Here is a 19,431-nt window from a genome sequence, read left to right as displayed (position 1 = left end):
AATTTCTTTTTTTTTTTTTTAAGTTTTTTTTTTTATTTTAATTCCAGTGTGATTAACACGCAGTGTCCTATTAGTTGTAGGTGTACAATAAAGTGATTCAACAATTCTGTACAGTACTCAGTGCTCATCATATAAGAGCACTCTTAATCCCCTTCACCTATTTAACCCATCCCCCACCCACCTCCCCTCCGGTAACCACCAGTTTGTTCTCTATAGTTAAGATCCTGTTTCTTGGTTTCTTTTTTCCCCTCTTTGCTCATTTGCTTTGTTCCTTAAATTTCACATATGAGTGAAATCATATGGTATCTGTCTTTCTCAGACTGACTTATTTCACTTAGCATAATACTCCCTAATGTCTATTCTCCCACTAAGAGAAACAGGAGGATTAAAGAAATGAAATCCACCACAATAGTAACAGTGGCTCCAACACAGTGATGTCATTAAGATAAATTTTTTCTTCTTTATACTTCATTACACCATTAAACAACAGATGTTAATCAGGAGGCTTCTACGCAGCAGGCACTGTCAGAGGCTTGGAGTAAGGTACAAAACTGACAAGGTCCCTGATCTTACCTGGTTGTCTACAATAATCCTGTATTATTTTTACAAAGACAAAGAAACAAATATTGATTAAAAATAAATGCTAACTTCACAGATATGAATAAATTCCTCTAGACAAATCACACCTCTAAGTTTCCACAAAAGGTCCTCAAAGTAGTGTTGCTTTAAAATGAAAATATTAAAAATTGTACCTGTGAGGGTCTTTTGAGCTAGGTATGATTTTGTTACATTCTCTCTTGTTGAAAACTCCTTCAATCCAGGATTTCTGGGACTAAAGAAAAAGTGTCATTATTTTTATATGGTAATTGAGAAAGCAATGTAACCACAGTAGTTCAGGTAGGCAAGATATATTTCAGTATCATGGAGATTGAATTAAAATGCCAAGATCAACCCCAAACAGGCTAAGCATTTATTGGCTTCTATCACAGACAACACAGACACAAACCAAATGTGAACACAAAACATTCACAAAATTAATACATCCATAATCTCATTTCCAGCAAAATGTCCATAAATGCACAAAACGCTGGGAAGGAAGTAATGTTATAAATGAAGCATTCCCTTAATTCTGCTAAAAGTCACTTTAAAATCTTGTACCATAGTCCCATAGAGTGAATTTCAGGCTCTCGAATTTCAAAATTCTCACTCATAAAGTCCCACCTTGGCTAAGATTTCACAGAAGCTGGAACCTCAGCAAGATTCTGTGCAAGGATTTCAATCTAAAATGGACCTGGAGGTTATGAAAAGTAGAATCTCACACATGTACCCTCAGAAGAAGACAACTGAAAAACTGAGACACTGATTTCCAGTAAATACCTTATTTACCAAAGACTGAGACTTATCTCCTGACCAATGAACATCTGCCAAGAATCTCTCCCCATCCTCAAGCCAATGAACTTACAGCATGGACTCTAGCTGGACTTCCCCCTCTTTGAACTTCTTGCCGGTAAATATAAACCACCCCAGCCTTCAGTGGACTCACGTGTAGCTTGCCCCAGTGTTTTCCTGAATTACAATTCTTTTGCTCCTCTGGAATAAATTCAATTTCTCATAATTAGAACTTGCCTCAGTTTACCTCCTTATTTAGACAGACAATCTGATACACATCCTATAAGCGTGGCTTACCACGGACGGGGCTGCTTCAGTCTGCACAACCCACGACCCTCCCTGAATCCAGGTGGGCCACTGGTACTTGCTCATCCTCCTAATAAAATCTCTCCCATTCTACAAAACTCAAGTCATAGCCAAGCTCTTCCATAAGCTATACTGTAAGTCCAGAAGCAGAGGACGCTGGATCCACAATAGACCCCAACCAACTGATGAGCTTGGCCTTCTCCTAATGTGAAAATATTTTAGCTCTGTATGGTATAAAAATATAAGTACAGATCTAACTTTATAAACGCATGTACTACAGCAGTGGTGAAAAGGTGGTGAATGGGGGCGCCTGGGTGGCTCAGTTGGTTGAGCAACTGCCTTCGGCTCAGGTCATGATCCTGGAGTCCCTGGATCGAGTCCCGCGTCAGGCTCCCTGCTCAGTGAGGAGCCTGCTTCTCCCTCTAACCCTCTCCCCTCTCGTGTACTCTCTCTCTCTCTCTCTCATTCTCGCTCTCTCAATAAATAAAATCTTTAAAAAAAAAAAAAAAGAAAAGGTGGTGAATGGGAATCTGCTTTTTCAAACTCCGTGTTAGTGCAGTCCCCACCTCACTCTGACACCTACTCTCATCCTACAGTTGCAGGGAATGCACTGCACCAGACAACGGGTTACAAATCCAGCTGGGCCACCTCCTTATCACACTGTCCTCAGGTCCCAGATGTTCAGGACACACCGCCCTAAAACATTCTGCTTTGGCATATAGGTTATTTTGAGCTGTAGGCACTTGAAAAACAGCAAATAGAGTGACAGGCTTTCTCTGAACTCTCTTTATCTGCCTAAAGATAGACCTTCCACAAGGAGCTCAACTATCATAAATCCCCAGGAGTTTCATCAACCAGAAAGGATTGACTCTTATCTCAAGAGAAGGGGGTAGAAGTCAACACCACACCCAGACAAACCTTGTCATATCATATTTCCCATCTATTCTTCTAAGAACCCCTTCACCTCTTCTAAAAATCATTTACTCTCTTTTAAATTGCCTACATCCGGGGCGCCTGGGTGGCTCAGTCGTTTAAGCGTCTGCCTTCGGCTCGGGTCATGATCCCAGGGTCCTGGGATCGAGCCCCACATCGCGGCTCCCCGCTCCGCGGGAAGCCTGCTTCTCCCTCTCCCACTCCCCCTGCTTGTGTTCCCTCTCTCACTGTGTCTCTCACTGTCAGATAAATAAAATCTTTAAAAATAAATAAATAAATTGCCTACATCCCCCCAACCCTTCCCCTATTAAGACAATATATAAATTCCCAAGTATCACCATTTTGGGGGTATTTACTTTTGTTTTTCTGTGATGCTGTCATGACCACAATATTAAAAATTAATAAATTTGCATATCTTTTCTTCTGTCATTTTATTTCACAGACCCAGCCATCAAACCTAAAAGAGCAGAGGAAAAGTTTTTCTTCTCCCACAATTACAAATGAGGCATTTTTGGAATCATCAGTATACTTTAACTCATGGATTTTGTTCAATATTCACCAACCCTAACCATAAGTGTTGACTACTGAATAGAACTGTATATAATAGGGCGCCTGGGTGGCTCAGTCGGTTAAGCGTCTGCCTTCGGCTCAGGTCATGATCCCGGGCTTCTGGGATCGAGTCCCGCATCGGGCTCCCTGCTCTGCGGGGAGCCTGCTTCTTCCTCTCCTCCCCACTTGTGCTCTCTCACCATCTCTGTCTCTCTCTCTCTCAAATAAATAAAATCGAAAAAAAAAATTTAAAAAAAAAAAAAAAGAAAAAAAAAGAACTGTATATAATAACCAGAATCCAGATCCTGTTAAGCAAAAAGGAGGTGGGGCGGGAGGGCATTGACTGATTGGTTCCTGAGCATTTTGAACATAACTATAAACTAGGAAAACTTCCCAAATCAAGCTCAGGTCATCTTAAAATCATTCTATTTCTTATCCCTTTTGCATAGTCAGCAGCTTTTTAAAAAACATCTGCTGGGACACCTGGGTGGCCCAGTCGGTTAAGCATCTGCCTTCGGCTCAAGTCATGATCCCAGGGTCCTGGGATCGAGTCCCACATCGGGCTCCCTGCTCAGCAGAGAGCCTGCTTCTTCCTCTGTCCCCTGCTCCCCCTGGTTGTGCTTTCTCTCTCTCTGACAAATAAATTAATGTTTTAAAAAATAATAAAAAATAAAAAACATCTGCTAAGTTGGTAAAGCATTGAAAACATACACACTTGGAAAAATTCAGAATCACAGAACTTGGGATGAACTAAACAAAGTAAACTAAAAATCTACTTGTTATAATAAGAAACGACACAATCTTTTGGAGTTGGCAAGCCCTGCCCCCTCTTCAAAAATTAAGACTTTCATTTATTCATTCTACAAACGTTTATTAAATCCCTAATTTTTGCAAAGCACTGAGAAAAGAGCGACAAGGGAATTCATATGTTCTCAAAGAGCTCTTCATTCTGAATTCATTCAACCAATACATTGGCTAGGCCTCCATGCTGCATGCTGGGAATGCTATGGCAGGTAAGGCGAGGTGTTTACCCTGATGCAACTTGGGATAAAAAGAAGGAAACAGAAAATGAATTGGTATCGTTAAGCTGCCTGTGCACCAATTAACTATTAAAAAGAGCTCCAAAAAGGGTCCCGAGTATAGGAGCCTCAATACACAAATTAAGCAGGCTGTGCTGTCATTCATTTCTTTACAAGACTAGACATCTGACTGGTAGGGCTATCTAAGCAAATTAACTTCTTCATGCCTGTTTGCTCATATATCAAAAATGGAGATAATAGCAGTAATAATACCTCATAACACTGTTGAAAGGAATAGATAAATTAAAGGCTTAGAATTCTCCGTGGGACTTATTAAGGCTATAAAGCTTAGCTATCATTATTGGTATAGCAAAAAGAAAAAATTAGCTTTTGGTGGGTGGCCAGGGAACTTAACTTTGATGTAATTTTTTCATAGAAAAATACTTCCTGACTTCCAAATCCTCCTTCTGGAAGCTCTCATACTAAAAATGAATGATTTCTCCAGGCCCACTTTCCCCACTAGACTCCAGTGCCCATAGGCCCCGTGCCAGTCACTTCTGTTGCCCCAGGGCCCAGCCCAATCATTACTGAATGAACAACAAAATGAACACACCTAGACTAGAACTTCAGGAATCCATGAATACAATTTTCCCTTCAAAGGTGTATTCAGGAATCCATGAGTACAATTTTCCCTTCAAAGGTGTAAACAGGAAGCCTGAGCCATAACAAGAACATGGAAACTCTGCTCCTGGAACTCTCGAATCTTATCTCAAAACTACAGGAAAAGAAAAGCAGGCTGAGTTTGCAAGAGTTTCAGACAATTCCCAATTTCGATTCATACTTTTTTCCCCTCTACCTCATAATGGTAGCCTTTTCAAAAGTATACTCTGAAGCATATCTGGAAGAGGTTCCCATGTTCAGGACAACAGAGAACAACTAGAAACCAAATGTTTGTTGGTTTTAATTCAATAGCCCAAATCTATTAAGGACAAATGCCCGACGGGCTGGCTTCTGCCACTTGGAGCAGCAAACTGTCATGGGTAGTGGTTGACAGTGGAGATCATGCCATTTCAGCAGCCATCATGGCAGCCTACAAAGCTGGGTGTTTTTTAAATATATATATATATATATGTATATGTATGTAGATATACATACACACATATACACCAACATGGCACACAAGTGAGGGGAGATGTTTGCTGATTGTCACTATTATCTGGAGGAGGGAAAGGCAGAGGGCAAAGAAAGGAAACTGTTGGTCTCAGGCTCAGTGTGTGGCTCGCTCTAAAACATAATCAGATTTTACTTACAATCCCAGGCCTGAGGTGAGGGTGGCCAATAGCACAGAAATGTCCAAAAACAAATGCTCCAACAGAAGCTCTCCATGAATTCATCCTTCCCCTCCCTGAAAGTATTTCTACACTGCAGCTTTTCAGGTCTTCCAGAGAAGAGATTCTCTCTCAGGGGAATCTCTGAGAAGGCATAGTTTTAGAGACATTCCTTAACTAAAAAAAAAAAAAAAAAAATCTACATGTGTGCATGAATTGTTTTTTTAACATCTATTGGGCTGGGTGATTGGGGGTGAAGGGGCACAGATTATAGGTCACTTGTTTTCTTTTTTAAAACTCTTTTGTACTTAAAAAAAAAAAAAAAAAACTAACGTCTAACAAATCCTTTTCCAAGTGAAACGGACTACTTACTCCCCTTTTTATGTTCCCCGCACACTATCTTCTACATATCATAGCACGAACAATGCTTAATTGTGCTTACTCAGTTGTTTTTCTCTTAAAATTAATCCTAATCTACGTTAAGATAGAGTGCTGTCTTATTTATCTTGGAATCTACAATATGCAGGGAGGCACCAGAACGGACCAGCCAGAGAAGTAATGTTTTCAGACTCCAGAAGGACACCTGATATTTCCTCTACATGGCCTCTCCTCTGGAGCAAGGACTCCTTCAAACTTGAGTCACAGGTGGATTGACTTGCACAGTGCACCATCTGTTTGCTCAGGGCAAAGCAAGCCCATTCACTTGGAAGACTCAGCTCAGAGTCTTCTATGGGGTTCTGTCCACGTAATACAGGAATACTTCATCAGACTCGCTTGATCCAAGACTGACAGTCTCAGGCAAACCTAAAATAACCAAAACCCAAGGATCTGGCTCGCCAACACTGCCACAAGTTGATCTCACTTCCAGTAAATAATCTTTCCAGCAGGCAGCATTTAGGCATACTTCATAAAAAATAATCTTACATGTTTTCTTCTTTTGAGGTAGAAAAAAGTGAGCGCATTTTTGCTGGTAATGTTTTTTTTTCCCCCTTTGGTAACACCAATAAAAGTGGAATGTCAACTAAGTAACTCCAAATCTCCTAAAATGCCAGTTCTCCTGTTTAGGTGAGACTTTTGCTAACGTTTTCGTTCCCTGTCTTGTTGAGCAAAGGCATTTAGAACTTCAGAATGAACGTCTATATTATATAAACTCGTAAGTACATGAGTAAAATATTTATGAATTCTCCACAGAGCCTAATGGGGAATCGGAAGAACTCAACAGTGACCGGCCAAGTAGAGCATATCATAAAGGTTCACACTAAACCGATGTCTTACTCCATCCCTCCCCTTCCCAAACCAGTGAAAGTCCTCATTATGTCAGTACTAACACAATCAGGACATCCTTTCCTCTGCTGTCACACAGGCTTCAGCTTTATCTAATCCCCTGGGGAATAAAACACGCAAATAAACGTTTATAATCTCCGATCATGTTAAATCATTTTGTTAAGAAGGGACAAGAAACAGGAGGTTCATTTATGAGTATTCTTTACAACTGTCCCTGGATAGGTACATACAGAATTTAACTGAATGCTGGGCCTATTTGTTACATAACTACTCTAATCTGTTAAGATTTTTCAAATTAGATGCAATTAATGAAGGACAACTGGAAGAAAGGCAGGCAGGGATAAGGGGTCATGCCCTAAGAAGAAACCACCCTTAAAAGGATTTTACACCACCCTGGACGGAGGCCTCTACTCTTTCCACGTGATAGGTAGATGACACAAACTTGATTGGGTGACAGGCTCATGGAGGGCTCATCAGATTAAAACAGCCCGCCAACAAGCCCATAAAAACCCCTAGGCTTAGAGACTATGGTGGCAACCCTCTTGGATCCCTTCCCTCTCCGGGAGCTTTGTGCCTATCGCTCACTAACCTTTGCTTTGCTACCCACCACTCCATCTGGTCTACCTCTTCATTCTTCAAAGGGGCATGACCAAGAACCATGGGAACAGAAGGACAAGAAATCCTGTAACACAGTCTTTTCCAATTTCCAAGTAGCGAAATATCCATGAATTTGTTACCCATGTACACAGATGGTCTTTATTTATGCTCCAAATATCCTATTAAATTATCCAAAACTTTACTAGGACTTCATCTGAGTGAACTAATCGTCTAAAAAGCCTTTTCTTGGGGTGAGCTTTGTACCACAAGTGTCATTATTAGTGAAGCTATCCTTAAATAATTGACTTTTAGGAAACCCACCATACTCTGGGACAATAACACCTTTATTTGGAATTACAGGTGAAAGGCAATTTTATTTAGATCATCCACAGGAAGGTTTCTATATGTGCAGCACAGCAGAAAGAACACTGCAACAGGATTTTACTTCGTGAAATTCAGTAGAGACACACACCACACATTTAACTTGGACAAATCCAAAGTTTTTGCTAAAGGAATAAGTGAGAGCTAGAAGAAGAAAGGTGAGAAGAAAGAAAAAAGATTTAAGTGTGAACAACTTCAATGCCATTTTAAGTTCAGAAGTACATAATGCCCAAGGGCATCAGTTCTCAAACTTTTGGAGCTTAGGACCCCTTCATATTCATAGAAATTACCAAGACCTCCAAAAAGTTTTCATTTATATGAGTATGTCTACCAATATTTATGTCTCAGAATTTAGAACTGGGACTTTTTGAGATATTTACTCATTAGTTCGTTTTAAATAAATCTATTTACCTATTTATGTTAACATACATACTTCTTATGAAAAAAAATTTTAAGATTCATAATGTTTTTATTTTACTTAATTTTTTAAAAAGACTTTATTTATTTATTTGGAAGAGAGCACACAAGCAGAGGGAGTGGGAGAGGGAGAAGCAAGCTCCCCACTGAGCAGGGAGCCCGATGCGGGGCTTGATCCCAGGACCTAGGGATCATGACCTGAGCCGAAGGCAGGCGCTTAACCAACTGAGCCACCCAGGTGCCCTGAGATTCATAAAGTTTTTAGAGAGAAGAAAGCTGTCTTATATTTTTTAAAATATCTTTAATGTCAGGCGCCTGGGTGGCTCAGTTGGTTAAGCGCCTGCCTTCGGCTCAGGTCATGACCCTGGAGTCCAGGGATCGAGTCCTGCCTCGGGCTCCCTGCTCAGCAGGGAGTCCGATTCTCCCTCGGACCCTCCCCCCTCTCATGCTCTCTCTCTCCATCTCATTCTCTCTCTCAAATAAATAAATAAATAAAATCTTAAAAAAATAAAATAAAATATCCTTAATGTCTGGCTTAAAACAGCTAGATTCTCATATCTGCTTCTATAGTCAATTTGTTGCAATAAGTGGTTTGTCTTGAAGTATGAAGAAAATTGGCCTCACGCTGACATGTAACCGGAAAAGGAAATAGTACTTTAATAGCTTTTTTAGATACTATGAATTCATCATGTAACCTCATGAAAACTCCACTATACACTCTTAAGAGAATGAGTAGAAAAGGTAAATAACGTCTTAGCACCATTATAAAAATAATTTTGATTTTGGGGACTCCTTGAAGGGATCTCAAAAGACCCCCAGGAATCCATGAACCACGCACAGAAAACCACTGCCCAAAAGTGATTGCATGGAGTCACTTGAGTATGAGCACAAGACAGGGTCTACTGATTCGTTGTTGGTCTCAGATCCCATACACATGTTTTCGTCTGTGCATCTCATTCCAATGAGTGCATGGTAGTTATTTCAACATCCCCTACTGAATCTTGTGCTCAACTGAAAAGAAGTTTCAACATAGAGAAAAAGCAATTAGAGATCAAATCTTCACATACGATGCTTTATGAGCAATATAGGGACTTTTGAAAGATAATTTTGACTGTATTCATTCTAACCTTATGGCTGACTTTAGTGCCTACCAAATTCTCCATCCCAAAATGTCACTGAAGCATAAGTAGGGGATCAGCCCTTCAGAATCCATAGGTGGCATATATTTTATCTGTTTATCCATTCTTCCTTTAAAATATCAATATCTCCAAGAATAATAGCTTCATTCGTTCACTTATTCGTTCATTCAAAAGTACTTTGGTTGGTATATATTATTCTAATAAAAACAGAAAAACTGCATCCCAAAGACCAATACCAAAGGGGAAAAACCTATGTTTATAAATAGATACCAAGTATGGGACAAAAGCATGATGTGGGATTCCTTGAAAGGAGAAATCCCTCTGCCTGCCCATATTTGGGAAGGCTTCAAGGAGGACATGAGACTTAGGACAGTCCTTGAAAGGTGACAAAGGTTTTGGGAGGTGGTGATAGAATGCCATTGTGGTTAGAAATGCAGAGATTCCAGCCTGGAAGAGAATTCAGAGAACACTTACGGTAAAAGCCATGAGGTCACTGGGGAGTAGAGAACAGAGAAGATGAAAGAGCCAAGAACTTCTGAAAATAACTAAACACAGGGCGCAGAAGAGTTCAGGGAATAATGAACAAAGAGTTACTAAACGGGATGGTGACAGGATACCTGAAGTAGAGAATGGAGAAGGTTTTTTTTTTTAATTGAAGAGGGAAAAGTGATTATGAAAGTAGGACGTTTCAGAGATAAGCTAAGAAGTTTAATACTGACAAGAAAGTAAGGAGAGGGGCACCTGAGCGTCTCAGTCAGTTGGGTGTCTGCCTTCGGCTCATGTCATGGTCTCAGAGTCCTGGGATCAGGCCCCACATCGGGCTTCCTGCTCAGCGGGGAGTCTGCCTGTCCCTCTTCCCCTGCTTGGTGTCTCTCTCTCTCTCTCTCTCTCTCTCTCTCTCTGTGTGTGTGTGTTAAATAAAATCTTAAAAAAAAAATAAAAAGGAAAAGAAAGTAAGGAGAATGGCCACGATCACTGAGCAGACTGAGAGAGATTTAGGAAACTGGTTGCAGGGGTGGCTCAGTTGGTTAAGCGTCCGACTCTTGATCTCTTGATCTCAACTCAGGTCTTGATCTCAGGGTTGTGAGTTCAAGCCCCACGTTGGGCTCCATGCTCCGTGTGGAGCCTACTTTAAAAAAATAAATAAATATAAAATAAAGTCTATTAAAAAAAAAAGGAAATAGGTTGCAAAGCAGGAGGCAGCTAGTGTAATATACCCTTGGGAAAACAATATTAAGAACAACAGCCACTAAATCAACAATATAAAGCAAAAGCCATCATCAATGTAAGCCTTTCGTATCTGCCAGAGGCTGTGCTAAGTGATTTATGCACTTTAGCTACAATAATATTCACAACTGTGTGATGGGTACGGAGGAGGGGGGCAGGTTCTACCAAATACCAATTCTAGAGCTCTTTTGCAATAGGTTTAACAGGCCAAAATTGGAAGAACACGTATTTTATGTTGAGAAAGCCTAGACCTTGTTTTTGGATAAAAGAGAAGTCAATAAAGACAGAGAGAGAAGATGCAAGAGAGAATGAAAATGACTTTAGAGACTTGGGCGGTGGGACAGGGGATTGGTGAAGAAATGGTTTGAACAGCCATGGAGGAAGGCTCAACCTTGAAGAAAATGCTTCCTCTTCTGATAAAGCCAAGGAGAGGATGACAAACGTTTCCTTCTTTTTAATTTTGCCCAAGACCCTATTACCTATGTGCTACGGCAGTCAGCCCATTTCGCTCTGAAGGCTGCAAATCTCCGCATTCTCCTTTGCCCCTCTTATCAAGGGAGAAAAAGGAAGGTAGGAGATACACCTGTGCAATCATACGTCCCCTTTCTATTACTCGCACTTCACAGTACAACAGCACAATACACTATGCGTTCTATGGATCACAAAGCATAGGAGATACTCTCTCAGTAGGGGATCCACGGAACTTAAGATATATGGGGAACACCAGTAGTATCCCACTGGACATACTCTGGAGTGAAGTGCCACACGATATTCCAAGGATGTCCCCAATACACTAACCTAAAAATGTGTGCCTCAGAATATATGGGTCTGCAGACATCTACACTAAGCAAATAGGAATTCAGGGTAAAGGATAACAGTAAATGTAATTGGAGATCCCTGGGCAGTTGGACTGTCGGGGCAAGGTATACGATAAATGTGCCTTCTTGGCTCACCTGCAAGAAAGAAGGCTAGCCTGTAAGAAATTCCTATCAGCAAACTGGAGAAATCTTTTTCTTTCTGGGTGACTGGCCCCAGAGGATGTCAGAGCAGCATCCAGCTGTCCAGCTGTAAATTCTCATGAGCATTCCTTTAGCCCTTTCATTTTTAAAAAAATTAATTATCATCACTTGGGGTAAACCTTTTACAACTTGTGCCTAACTGCCACATAGCAAAAAACAAACAAAAAAGATTTGCTCTACTGTTGGTCCTTGTATTCTAAGCCTTTACTCTATCACTTGTGGAACATGTAAGCCAGGACTCAGCAACATTTTTTTTTAATAGATAACTTTGAAAGTAGTATTAAAATCCACAAGGTATAGGAGATGATACAGGGAAAAATTAACTCTTCCTCCCATCCCTGTACTCCAGACATCTCATTTCCTTTCCCCAAGGGAACCTCTGTTATACTTTGTTATGTATTCTTCCAAAGATCATCTATGCATTTATAAGCATATACCAAAAAATTATTTTTTACATAGAGGTATATTATACACACTGTTCTGCACCTTGCTTTTTCTTCACTTATTAATAATTTGGACATCCTTATATATTTGTACACATAGATTTCCTTCATTCTTTTGGGGACTGACCAGTATTCCTTTGTATGGAAATCCCATAATTTATTTAGCTAAAATACATACACCATAGCTTTCACGTGCATGTACATATATCAGATAAAACCCTACTAGTAAAATGTCTAAGTGAATTCAAATATTACCACATTGCCCTCCACTGGAGGGTGTGCCAATTTATAAGCAAAAGGTGTGAGTTACTAACAACTCTTAAACGTGAGAGAATACACTGAGTATAATGCATTTTAATTGTTTTAGGGAACTACAGTATTTTTTATCAGTAATATTCAACTTCCTTCCAAAAAATTCCAAGTGACCAAATTCCTTCAATTTAAAAATAATTTTAAAATAAAATAAAATACCAAAAAATGTACTTGCCTGAGGAACAAGAATCTCAAGCATCCAAAATGGCTTTAATGTTCAGAAGTGATAAAGTATCTCCGACAGAACTTTGAAAATATGTGAGTATTTGGATAGCAGCAAGACAACTGAAGACCAGAAGACTTCAACCAAAGGATTGCAGTGAAAAGAGTACTGGTTTGCTGATTGTTATCTATGAAAGTCACGTCTCTGAGAAGTCATGGGTTATAGTAGAGAAAGAACAGAAGGAGGAGGTAGAGTATGGGCGTTTGTGTTTTTGTCGCCCATTGACTATGGCAGTCCATTCATCATATGCAACTTGGCTGGCAGGATGCATACAACCTACCCTATAACCTCACCAGGTTTAAAAGGGAACAAAAGAATATCTTACTTCAAAGTAACCTGCCCAAATCTGTATCCCTTGTTTCCCCCGCCCAAACCTATCCCCCACCTATATTCCCCAAGCGCTCACCAGTATACCCAGGTGTCCAAGTTGGAAACCAGAGCACCATTATTCATTCTTCCCCATCCTTACTTCCCTTTCAGTCAACCACCAAGACCTATTGATTCGATTTCTTAAGTATCTCTTGCATCAGCCCACCTCTCGCCATCTATATGGCCACGATCCTAAGGTCACCACGAATTCTTGGCTAGATGGCCTCCCATCCGGTCTTTCTGCATCCAGATTTCCCTTCTCTGATCCATTCTCTGCAGTAAAGCCTACAGTCTTCTTAAAGCAAAGAAGTAAAACCTAAAACCTTTCAGTGGTTCCCCCAATGTCATCAGGATAGTTCACAAGTCCTTCACCAGGTTTATCGCCCACTGCCTACGACATCTGAGCTGCTCCCTCTCTCACCTGTCTCTGGCTTCTCCCTACTTCAATCTCTACATTCTACATATACTCAACAACTGTGAATCCTCTGAATTTGCCTCCTACTCCTTCCATGCTGTTCTGTGCTGATATTCTCCACTCTCCTCCTTTTTCCACCAAGACAGACATAAAAACCTTCATAGAAACTCTCCGAATCTCTGAATCAGGATCTCCTTCCATGGGCCCCTGAGCCTTCTGTGCTTACCCCCAGGCACTGCACAATCATGACCTATTTAGACTGACTACACTCTAAGCCCTGGAACACAGGGAACTGTCTTGTTTCTTGTAGGATCCCCAATATCAACCTGAGTTCTGGGTACACATTTGAGCACTTTATACTAGAGTTTCTTAAGTATATCCTAGAGAACAAAGGCATTACATGGGATGAAAAGAAAATGTTTTGTGGCTATATAAACACATGCAAATAGTGTGACTCTCCAGAAGAGATAAATCCTTATTAGCCATTGTTCCCCTAAATATATTTGACCGAGGATCATCTCTGAGGGTAAACACACTTGTTTGCACAGGGTGCAATTTTGGAAGATTCTTTTCCAAGAGATTTCTGCCAGCTCTCAGTTCAGAATGTTCCCTCCCCTAAATCTTATATCTTAATGTAAGATTTTTATCTTCATCTTTAAGCTTTTCAGCTGACTAAAAAAAAAAAAAAAAAACATCTTTGAGATGTTTAAGTTAATTTAAAAGATAGAAATCTTTAAGATTTCTATCTTAATTTAAGCTAAAAGATTTAAGGTAGCGTACCAATCGGTTTTGTTTTTGTTTTCTTCAGAAAAGAATTCTCACCCAGAATAACTAATTCCACTAATATTCCAGAAGGAAAACAATGTTTTAATAAAATGAGTGTGGTCCAGGAAGCTGAGAATCACAAGTCTGTCGGTGGGACACCGAGAGCTCTGTGAGTAACAGGGGTTGGCAGATGACAAATAGCCTTTGCTAGGATAAAGTTTCCCAACTTCTTTTTCTGGCTGTTACACTTGATTTTCAAAGTTCCAATGATGTTTAGAAACCAACTGTTCTTTCAGTGCAATTCAGGAAGGAAAGGGGAAGATGATAACTACCACGGAATGCCTTTCTCATTCTTTGTCATTGAGGAGCAAAACTATGGAGCAGCTTTCCCTTTTCACGGAGTTTTAGTCATTAAGATGTTTCTTCTGTATTTCTTCTGCCATTGTAAAATGGGAAGAAATACAGCCATAAGGAAAAGACCTTGAAATGACCCAAAAAGGCAATTATAAAAGAGGGATTAAACAAAAGAAAAGCAGCTTTTCTCTTTTAAGAATGTGTCACTCAAATGCTCAAGGTTTTCGTGACTATATTACATAAAAAGGAACTGTCTACCTTAGCCACCTCATGTCTCAAACTGACCAAGACTCTCTCCTTGACTGAACTTGGCTCACGCTCTTTCTGACTTGAGTCCTTTTTCTGACTAGGCCCCAAACTCGGGCTCTGTGGTTGGCCCTGCTAAGGCAGTTTTAGCAAGAATCTGCTGGGTCAGTTAGTGAAAATCCCCCACCCCTGGTATCTGATCACCCTGGCCTGCCTTTAGCAAGAATCCTGTTGAGTTGGTCTAGCAAGAATCCTTCTGGCTTTGATCTTTTCTCTTGTGGTTTTCCAACCACTGACCCCCACCCTGCTCCTTCGCTATCAATCTCCACTTGTTGTTGTACTCCGAATTGAGTCCCACCTCTCTGCCCTACTGCAAAACCCCCATTGCAGCAGACCCTCTTGAATAAAGTCTTTCTTACCATGTTTAACAAATGTCATGAAAAATTTTTAATAAAACCCAAGCCACACACGCACACACACACACACACCCCATCTGTAGGTCAGAGAACAAAACTCACAAACATTGGAATCCCAGTAACTCTGAGACTCTCTGGTAGACTGAACCTTACAGAGCTTCTCCCTTCAGCTAAACTGGAAGATAGACTCTGACATCAGGAAGACCCCACAGAGTGGACCTCAGAGGGCTTACCTATCACCTATCACATTCCATATTTGTTGAACCCAAATACCAGCCAGCAAGATGCAATTTCTGTCTGCAAAGTCTCCACTCTAAGAGTTGCTTCTCAAGAATGTGGTTTCCCTCTTAAGGGCAGTGGCTGTAAACTCAAGAGACCAAAATATAAGCCTGAATGGTTTGCCTCTGTATTACATTCAAGAGCAAAGATCCAATTTATAAAGTCTTAGGCCGATTCACCATTCCCTCCCAGTTTACTGGCCTAAAGACTCTAACAAATTTTAGAAAGTTTAAATTTTAAGATTCTGGACCCTCTTCTCTGTTTTATTTTTTTATTTTTTTTAAAGATTTATTTATTTATTTGACAGAGAGAGAGACAGCGAGAGAGGGAACACAAGCAGGGGGAGTGAGAGAGGGAGAAGCAGACTTCCCGCAGAGCAGGGATCCCGACGTGGGGCTCGATCCCAGGACCCTGGGACCATGACCTGAGCTGAAGGCAGATGCTTAACGACTGAGCCACCCAGGCGCCCCCCTCTTCTCTGTTTTAATCCAACAATGCCTACTTGCTTGACTTCCTGTCACAGAGCAAAATTGTCTGCCTAGAATCCTGAGTTCCTCTAGGTCAGATAAGGACAAAGATTATGGGGGAAGCAGTGGGCAGGGGCTTTGTTTTGTTTTTTTTTTTTTTTTTAAATCACTTTAAAGCAGACACTAACAGTAGTGACAAAGTTTGGAGAGGTTTAAGTGATCTAGGCCAAGGATCTATAAAGTACCCTATGGGCTTAAATTCTTCTAAGAGTAAAATTCTCTTTCCTAAGATTATAATTTACAAAAACTTCTTGACTCTTTTAAAGATCAATGGAGGACATCTGTTTTCTCCAGAAAGAAGGAAGATACTTCCATATTCAAAGACCAACCTGCTCCACTATAAGATATATGCCTAGTTCATTCTGTAAGATAATATTAATAGCAGCTATCTTAGTCAGTTTGGGCTACTATAAACAGAAGACCATACACTGATGTATGGTCTATTTATGCAATAGACATTTATTTCTCAAAGTTCTGGAGAACAGAAGTCCAAGATCAGGGTGCCCAGACAGTCAAGTTCTGGTGAAGCCGTCTTCCTGGTTTACAATGGTTACCTTCTCCCTGTATTTTCACATGGCAGACAGAGATCATCTCTCCTGTGTGTCTTCTTTATAAGGGCATCCATCAAGCCCTAATTACCTCCCAAAGGCTCCACCTCCAAACGCCATCACATGGGAGATCAGGACTTCAACGTATACATTTTGGAAGACACAAACATTCAGTTTGTGACATCCACGACATCAGGACTTTCTGTCCTTTATCCAGCACTTTCTGTGTACCCACCTGCACAATACAAAGTACTTACCGCCCAAGAGGATGTGGGAAGTAGGTCAGTTATTATCTCCATTTTGCAAATGAAAACACTGAGTCAGAGAAGTTGACAACTGCCCCAAAACACAATGGCTCATACAAGTGACACTAGGATTCAAACATGGCAGTCTGACTCCAGTTCGCGCCCTTAACATCTTCGGTTCACTATCACTGACCTACAGAGCTTGCACCTCTAGCAACCCCTGTGGCTGTACAGTGTTTTGTGGTTTACAAATCACTTTCCTGAACATTGGACCCTCACATGAATCCCATGCGGTCCCTAGTAGATAGTATGAGTAAGATCAAGCAAATGAAATGCCCAGAAAAATCCCTGCTACATAGCATGTTTTCTGTGAGTACCCTCAGACCCATAGAAAAATGTCAAGAGGGTCATGAACCCCTGGAAACTGTGTACAGTAGTCGCCCTTTGTCCATGGTTTCAGTCACCTACAGTCAACTGCAGTCTAGCAAATCATCAGAAGATCAGTAGTAGCCTAACACCATGTCACAATGCCGGTATCATTCATCTCACTTCATCTGACGTCATCACAAGAAGGGTGAGTACAGTAGGCTAAGAGAGTTTGAAAGAGACCATATTCATGTAACTTTGATTACAGTATATTCTGGTAACTGTTTATTATTAGCTACAGATCGTCATCTCTTACTCTGCCTAATTTATAAATTAAACTTTATCATAGGTACGTACACATAGGAAAAAACAGTATGTATTGAGTTTGATACTATCCACAGTTTCAGGTATTCACTGGGGGTCTTAGAACATACTCCCTTTCTGGGCACCTGGGTGGCTCAGTTGGTTAAGCGACTGCCTTTGGCTCAGGTCATAATCCCGGAGTCCCGGTATCGAGTCCCACATGGGGCTCCCTGCTCAGCGAGGAGCCTGCTTCTCCCTCTGACCCTCCCCCCTCTCATGTACTCTCTCTCTCTCATTCTCGCTCTCTCAAATAAATCTAAAAATAAATAAAATAAAAACTTAGTTTTTTTAAAAAAAGAACATACTCCCTTTCATTAGAGGAATTAAAATAAAAATAAATAAATGGACATATCCCCTTTTGTGTGGATGTGAAATGAGCATTTCTCAGGTGAAAAATCTCAAGAGCTGGGTCAAAAATAAGTGCCACACAAAGGATCTGAACAAACAGGTCTCCAAAGAAGACATACAAATGGCCAACACACACATGAAGATCCTCGACATTATTAGTCATTAGGGAAATGCAAATCTAAACCACAAGGAGATACCTCTTCACACCCACTATAGGATGACTATAATCACAAAGTAAGATAATTTAAGAGAAGGGGAGAAATTGAAACTATCATATACACTGTTCATGAGAATCTAAAATGACACAACCTCTCTGGAAAGCAGTCTGGCAGTTCCTCAAAAGGCTAAACCTAGAATTAGTAAGTCCACTTCTGAGTACCTACTACCTAAGAGAAATGAAAATGTTATGTCCACACAAAACATTATATACAAATGTCCACAGCAACATTATTCATAATAGCCAAAGATCAAAAACAACCCAAATATCCATCAACTGATGGACAAATAAACTGTGATATGGAATATTATGCAGCAATACAAAAAACATTAAGTACTGATAACACGCTACATGGATGAACTTTGAAAACCTTATGATAAATGAAGGAAACCAGATAAAAAGGAATACATATTGTAGGTGTGCATCTACATACAATGCCCAGAACAAACAGACCTGTAGCGGCAGAAAGTAGATCAGTGGTTGCCTAGGGCTGGTGGGGATAGAGGCACTAGGGGTGGACAGCTAAGAGGTGTGGGGTTTCTTTTGGATATGATAAATATGTTATAAAATGGACTATGGTGATAGATGTACGATTCTGTGAATATACTAAAAGCCATTAAGTCGTATACTTGAACTAGGTGAATTAGGGGTGCCTGGCTGGCTCAGTTGGTAGAGCATGTGACTCCTGATCTCAAGGTCATGAATTCAAGCCCCACACTGGGTGTGAAGACTACGTAAAAACAAATAAATAGATGAATTATGTGATATGTGAATTATATCCCAATTTTTAAGTGGGGAGCAGCACAGGCAAAGAAAAAGACCCATGACAGAAAACCACAATAGTTCCCCCCCCCCAATCCATGTGGGATACATCCCCAGACTCCCAGTGGATGCTGGAAAGAGCAGACAGTATTGAATACTATGTATATTTTTTTCCTGGATACACATACCTATGATAAAGTTTAATTTATAAATTAGGCACAATAACTAAACAAACAATTACAACAAGGTATGTAAATGTGGTCTCTCTCCCTCAGAACCTTATTGTATTATACTCATCCTTATGACCACGATGATGATGTGGGATGCTAAAATGCCTATGTGATGCGATGAACAAAGCTGAATGAGCCCAGTGACGAAGGCATTGTAATGTAGTGTGAGACTACTTGACTTTGTGATGATCTGTTGGAAGGAGGATCATCTGCTTCCAGACTGTGGTTGACTAAAACCACAGAAAACAGAACCACAGACAAGAAGGGACTATTAAATTTAAATAAGTAACAGGCCACAAGGCAGAAAGCAAACCACAAATGTGTTTCATTCAACCAATAAAGTTTTTTCAAAAATCTTCTGAAGCACCTACTGAGATGTAAAACCAAGAGGTTTCACATTCAAGAAAGAATCTGT

At 40.4% G+C, this 19,431-nt stretch overlaps 1 protein-coding gene across 7 annotated transcripts in view; it reads right to left on the bottom strand.

Annotated features, from left to right (window-relative positions):
* The window catches only part of TRPM6 (transient receptor potential cation channel subfamily M member 6), a 164,664-nt gene that overhangs the window by 107,930 nt on the left and 37,303 nt on the right, over positions 1–19,431 (bottom strand). For all 7 annotated transcript variants that reach the window (XM_027616436.2, XM_027616435.2, XM_027616433.2 and 4 more), the window contains one exon: positions 753–832. In XM_027616436.2, the coding sequence (XP_027472237.2) occupies positions 753–832 (80 nt within the window). The remainder of the gene's footprint in view (positions 1–752; positions 833–19,431) is intronic.

This window comes from Zalophus californianus, chromosome 13 (genome assembly GCF_009762305.2).
Source record: "Zalophus californianus isolate mZalCal1 chromosome 13, mZalCal1.pri.v2, whole genome shotgun sequence".
Classification (NCBI taxonomy): Eukaryota; Metazoa; Chordata; class Mammalia; order Carnivora; family Otariidae; genus Zalophus; species Zalophus californianus.
This window is presented reverse-complemented; position numbering and strand designations above follow the sequence as displayed.